This window comes from Penaeus vannamei, chromosome 8 (assembly GCF_042767895.1).
Source record: "Penaeus vannamei isolate JL-2024 chromosome 8, ASM4276789v1, whole genome shotgun sequence".
In the NCBI taxonomy this organism is placed as follows: Eukaryota; Metazoa; Arthropoda; class Malacostraca; order Decapoda; family Penaeidae; genus Penaeus; species Penaeus vannamei.
In genome coordinates this window covers 8,608,170-8,614,532 of record NC_091556.1, presented here as the reverse complement: position 1 = coordinate 8,614,532, position 6,363 = coordinate 8,608,170, and the positions used below count along the sequence as shown (strand labels likewise).

The window sequence follows — 6,363 nt, the reverse complement described above, 5'->3', positions numbered from 1 at the left end:
TGGAGTATTCCGCTACGAGTCCACGACAGGCCATTACAGTGAAAAAGTGTTTGTGATATCCGTGGCTCTTGCGTTCTTAGAGTGAACGGATTTCTGCGTAAGTGTTCAGTCGTATTCGCTTTAAAGTTCACTCTGCTAACACGAGTTCGATGCCACTGTGGAAAACCTGCAGCAAGACGTGTATGTTGCGCTTCTCGATTTTCGTTTTATTTCTTCTAACTGTGGAAAGCCCCCCTCTCGTAAATCAGGAGACGAGAAGAAAAAACAAGGATAGAAAGAAATCTTAGAATAAGTTAGTTTCTTTTTTGCAAAGCCTCAGAGAGTTGAGGGGAAATATTCAGTCTCATAGGTGTTGTAAATATCATTCCCAAATCATTTTAAAGAAGAATTAAAAAATCTCGCTGATTCCCGGCCAGTCACGGCGATAAAATTACCGCCGGGCCGCCGCCTCCGCCGCCAGGTCTTCGCCCCGCCCACTCTGGCTATTTTAAGGTTAGGGCGGCAGCGGCGGGTCGGTTAAGGCAAGGAGTGAATTAACCCTAAATATGACCTTTCAGTTTTCGCTATTAGCCATTCAGAAAGAAGGAGAGAGATGCGTGATGATTTAAAATTTGATGTTTTCTTATTTGGAAGATGTAGTGATGTAGTTGCAGTCACTTCGGAGTTCTGAAATAGAAGGGTTTACAGTAAGCCTTATAAGGAAGTGATAAGGGATACAGTAAGCACATGTGTAGTTTTAATATATTGTTAGTTTACTGTTCAGATATTTCACAATTTAATAGTTGTTTTTAAAACAATTGACGTAACATATAATTTGAACTTTGTTGATTGGTAATCTCGCGTCTCACATATTGATGTATTTTCAATTTAGATAATGTTTATATTAACGTAAAACTGGCCTAGTTGCCCAAATTGACTGACGTGATTCTGACAGAAGATGAGGTCATGTCATTGCTCTTCGCGATGTCACAGATAATGACGCATTTTATAATAGATTATCATTCATGTCGACAAGGATTCACTCAGTGACATCTTCTCTCGCTTCCAGTAACTGAAATCGCTATTAACTGAAATATAACAAATCACGGTAAACTTTTCCTTTAAAATCGAGATAATGAAAGATAAAGATATAAGAATAGTCTACCATCCAGACAGACCTCCTCCTATTCTGGGCTTTGGAAGGGACGGGACCTGAGGAAGGGGGCGGTACTTCCCCTTTGCTGGCCGGGGTCAGAAATAGCTCCCCGCGAGGCTGGGCACGCTGCCGGCGACCTGGCACGCACGCCTAAGGTCCAGTCCCCGGTGCCACGCTGCCCGCCAGTACCCAGTTAGACAAGCAGTTCACACGTTTGACTGTTAGCTTTTAAGAGAGGGTAATGGTCGTTTTACTATTTGAATTACTCGTGATATGTCTTCGTGAATACTTTCATGTGTAGTTGACCGACTTAAAAGGATACATACACGTAAACATTGATGTGATAATGAATACAAGGCATCTGTAGTTCATTTCTGACTCGTGGAACAATCAGTGAAGCTAAGAGGAAAAATATACGGCATCCACACACACGGGGATTGAAGAGTGCCACAGAATGTATGGTTAGACGACCCTGTGGCAGCCTCACGTTGCACTCTGACCCACATACGGGTGCCACGGTGACTCACGCTCTTGGCACTCACCGTATGGGAGGAGAGGCGTTGCTAATTCCTTCGTTAAGATGAGGACTTGATTGTGGATTTCGGTTAAAACAGTATTAAGAAGCATTGTGTGTTTTATCCTGCGGTTATTTTCGTGTTTATGGTTGTTGAATTCGAGAGAGTTGGCTGGAAACAGCGGCTCATAAACCGGGTTTATTAATAGCGTTCGTATCACTTCGCAAACGATATCTTTTACCTTCTCCCAACTAGAACAAAACTTTAGACGATACTACGAACAATTCACAATGAAGTTCATAATTAGAATTAAAAAAAAATCACAATAAAGTTCATAATTCATCTAAACTTATTTCCGTTCATCGAAGTAAAGTAAATAAATAAAGTGAATTCTCAACAAGATCATATTCCCGAGTCTTCGATCAGATCATCACTCGTTTGTCAGCCATATTTGACACCGGCGGACAGGTGTCAAGTTACGGCGGCCATTTATGGGGCTGGCAGTGTGTGGCAGAGAGTTGGCCCTGTGTCTTGTGTTCAGCTCGCTTGGCACTCTGACACCAGAAGGGGTGCCAACTTCGCAAGGACTTCTGACACAAGGCCGCTCTATGCACATTCTTGCCTGCCTCTGGAATGAGACTGACAGAAAGAATTGAAAAAATATAAACATTTTAGAATTATGATCTATAGATAACGCGTAATAACAATTGATTTTAGAAAGAAATTTTGTTTTCTATATAAACATTAGAGATTTATAATCTATCTGAGAATGATTACGAAGAGATATAGATAACGCGCAATAAATATTAATTTTGGAAAGAGATTTTGTTTATTGACGGAATTTGAAAACCACAAAAAATGCGAACGTCGGTCGAATATTTCATTTCGGAAACTTACCCCGAATCTACTAACCAAAAATGCATTATTTTAAGATTTATTCTACATGTGTTATGTATATGTTACTTGAATATATATTTATACTTTTTAAATTGAAATTGTAGTATGTAGTCAGAGCTTTTGCTTAAGTATTCAGCTTTTGATGGTATTGTTCTACAGTAATGCATAAATAAGTAAAGTAACAGTATAGTAAAGTAAGCTTTGTATTCAGTAATTCTAGGCTGGTAATTTGACTTTGATGAAATGTAGCACCAGGGGCTTTAGAAATATATATATATATAGCTGTGCATATGACGATCTTTTTCTGTTCGAAGTAAAAATACGGTATTTTGTATATTCTTTTTTTTTCTCGTTACTCAAAAGTGAACAGAAAAGGATAAAGTTATGTGGCAAAGCACATGATTAATTAGTGAATTTGTGTCCTAATGTTAAATTCTATGTTACCCAGCATTATGTTTGTTGCTCATTCAGACATCAAAAAAATGTCGAGTGACAGACAAAATAGTAGACGCAAAGTAGAGATTTGATAATGCAGTACAAATTGGAGTCTCATAGTAGCCACTTCGTGCAAAACATGTAGTAGGTAATTTTAGCACTTTATAGTAAGCGTTGAAGTCCTTTATTTGTCTTGAATAGGCCTACATTGGCCGTGTCACCGTGTCTGTTGTGTAGATGCTAGTTATACACTTATTCTTTGTCTCCTCTGAGTGCTAACGCCGCCAGGCTATTCTACTGTAGCCTCAGGGGTATCTCAGACACCTCTGCCATGACCTGTAAGTAGCCCTGGGAGGTGATGACGACATCGCAGTGTGGAGTGGTGGTGATCTCCCCCCTCACCCCCCTCAACCCCCTCCCGCCCCCTTCACCTCTGTCGGTCACCTAATTTGGCGTTCATAATTGTGTATTTTTAGGGGTCATTTCTCAATTTTAGTCTTCTTATTTAACTTTATTTTGAGTTTCATGTGCAAATTCATATTCTATTTCACATGCCTATATATACATAGTATAGATGTAAACATTATTTCTTTTCCTTGGCTGCAAGAAATTACAAATTATGAATGCCAATACAAATATTTCCTCATCGGTTACCCGCGTGTTTTCAAAATACGTTGATTTACGACACAGTAATATCTATTTTGAAAACACTGCTACTTTGTTACTGAGTTTATTACCTTTTTCGTTGTTGTTTTGTTTAAGTTCCTCCATTTTCAGCTAACGAAAGTCATTGTTTCAAATCCGTTATAATTTGAACTATTGAGCGAAACTTTACGGTTCACGGTTCTAAGTCTCGAAGCTTTGACTGTTTCGAGACCAGTGCTGTGAACTGTATATTTGCTCGTAGAGACGATATTCTGATCTCTGTACGCCTGTAGTTCGACTCTCTGGACTAAAAGGCATTTAGACGAGAGACAGATTTACACGGGTCAGAATATTATCTCCATATATTGTTTCTGAGTTGGAATGGTTATAAGTAAGCATATATTATTTATAACATGTTAATTCTATTGTTCAAAATAGTGTTAAATATCAAGCCAACCCAACTCAGAACTGAAATATAAAATTTCAGAATTCGGTGTGCATTTTTCTACTTATCCAATCGATAAAATACAAAAAAATAATTATAATCCATACGATAATTTGAACCAAAACTAAAACCAAATTGAAAGAATGAAAATAATCATAATATATTTCGGAATCCTGTCCCGAGAATTCCTTAACAGGTTACTTAATTTATCTATCATATATATCCCTTATAATTAATTTTTTTCCCTTAATGTGACAAACCCAGATTGAAATTATATTTTGTTTTTTTAATTTTCCCCCCAATATTACTTGCATGAGCCCTGTGAATATGCATTATATTTATTAATTATTAAAGAAAGAGCTTTTGTTTTTTTCTCGTTTTGACATCATAACAACACACTCTAAATATACATTGAAATGAATTAAAATAGAAAAAAAACTAGATTTCTTTTTAACTTAGAGTGTAACATCTGAAAATGACATTTAAAAAATCACCTCTAGTTCTGAAGTAATATCTACTTTTTTCATTAATATAGTTCTATTTTTTTATTTTATACTTTTTATTATTCATATACGAACTTACCAAAAAAAACTGGCTCTGAAATCACATCTACCTCTGGACCCAAATCCCTGGCTGCATATTTTTTATACCTAACTTTATTTATTTTTTTTGGCCATCCCTTATAATTTTATTTCGTTTGTTTGTTGATTAATATACTAACTTTACCATTCTCTCTCTCTCTCATTTCCAGTTCTTTACCCCCTCACAACACAACCACCGCCATGTCGTCTGACGAGGAAGAGTACAGGTAAGGTGAACTGGGGAACACGGCGTCCCAACACGACACCACACACGAAGCTAAATGCGCGGGATAAGAGGGTTTATTCGAATGTAGGGAACACGACACACGAAGATTAATGCGCGGGATAAGAGGGAGTTTAATCAAATGTAGGGAACACGACACACAGAGATAGATTTTTAGGACAGTATTAAGGATTTTATTAAGTATAGGGGAACACGAAACACGCAGATAGATTTTCAGGATAAGGAGTTTAAGTAAGGGGAACACGACGTAGGGAAGTGTATGCTTAGGAGAGGGAAAATGAGGTTAAATAGCATAGGGATTACGCCGTATGGAGGTGAATGCTCAGGATCTTAAAGTTTGTAAAGCATAGGGAACAGGACGTACAAATATTTACCTTTGTAGAGGAATTTGGGCGGGAAAGGTTTACACACAAGCTGAGTTTGTTTAAAGTAAGGAACACAGTGCAAACAAATGAGTTTAAAGGAAAATTTTAGTGAAAAAATGTAGGATTAAACTAGACAAACATTAATGCTTTCAAAACACGAGGGAGCTACGAACTATAAAATTAAATTAATACATTTGTAATAGCTATGGGAAACACGGTAGACTTAGTTATCATGAGATCCACATAATAGACTCTGTGCTAGACTAGATAAATTTGTTAAATTCAGAGAAAAAGGATGTTCCATTTTGCTATGTCCTTGCTCTGTTGATCGGCCCAATAGTAATCAAAGTCTACACGTTAGTCTTAGTTACACCAATAAAACAAACAAGTAAAAAAAAAAGACACTTTAAATCCCATTGAAAAACACGTTCTCTTTGGAACAACAAAACAAGAAACAGGAAAACATAAACACCATCTCTGTTGTAGCGTTTATACTGAACTTTTCCCCCCTTAGCTGAACGTATACGATCTGTAGGAGGTGGCCACTATGAGAACTCAAAGGTTAGGACAAAGAGGAACGAAGTCTGGTTCCTTGACTCTTCGACGCAGAAGGGTCACACGATTCTTAATAAAAGAGAGAAAAAAGGTCTGCTTTACCCCTTAGTAGGTTCCAAAATCAGGGGGGTGAGAAAGCGCCTGGTGCGGGGGAACGGCGACTGAGAGTGACGGTGCCAAAGTCCATTAAACTTGTAGACTAATCTTCTCATTCTCTTTTTTTCAACTAGCAGTTCAGAAGAAGAAGAAGTCACCATGGCGGACGAGGTATACAAATATGTTCAAATACCCAAACATTTTAATTTTTTTTTTGACCCGTAACTCGATAATGTACTCACACTCACAGTTCTAATCATTCCTTTTGTTGCGTTGACGAAGATCTGTTGTCTCTCTGTTCCAATTCTCTATTTTTTTTTGTATAGCATCTCTTAGTGCGAACAGAATACTATGGCAGACGGTAGGTACACCGAAGGTCTCAACCCTCATCATCTCACTACCTCTGCGCCTCTCTTGGTGTCATTTAATGGTGGAATTACTTGAATTATG

At 37.7% G+C, this 6,363-nt stretch overlaps 1 protein-coding gene across 50 annotated transcripts in view; it reads left to right on the top strand.

Moving 5' to 3' along the window:
* The window catches only part of wupA (wings up A), a 33,889-nt gene that overhangs the window by 209 nt on the left and 27,317 nt on the right, over nucleotides 1-6,363 (top strand). For 14 of the 50 annotated variants that reach the window (XM_027365815.2, XM_027365858.2, XM_027365822.2 and 11 more), the window contains exon 2: nucleotides 6,048-6,084. In XM_027365815.2, coding sequence (XP_027221616.1) covers nucleotides 6,073-6,084 — 12 coding nt within the window. In that variant the 5' untranslated portion in view covers nucleotides 6,048-6,072. Of the gene's footprint in view, nucleotides 1-1,278; nucleotides 1,374-4,823; nucleotides 4,881-6,047; nucleotides 6,085-6,363 lie in introns of those variants that run through there. The other 36 variants (XM_027365850.2, XM_070124286.1, XM_027365807.2 and 33 more) reach the window with 6 other exon arrangements.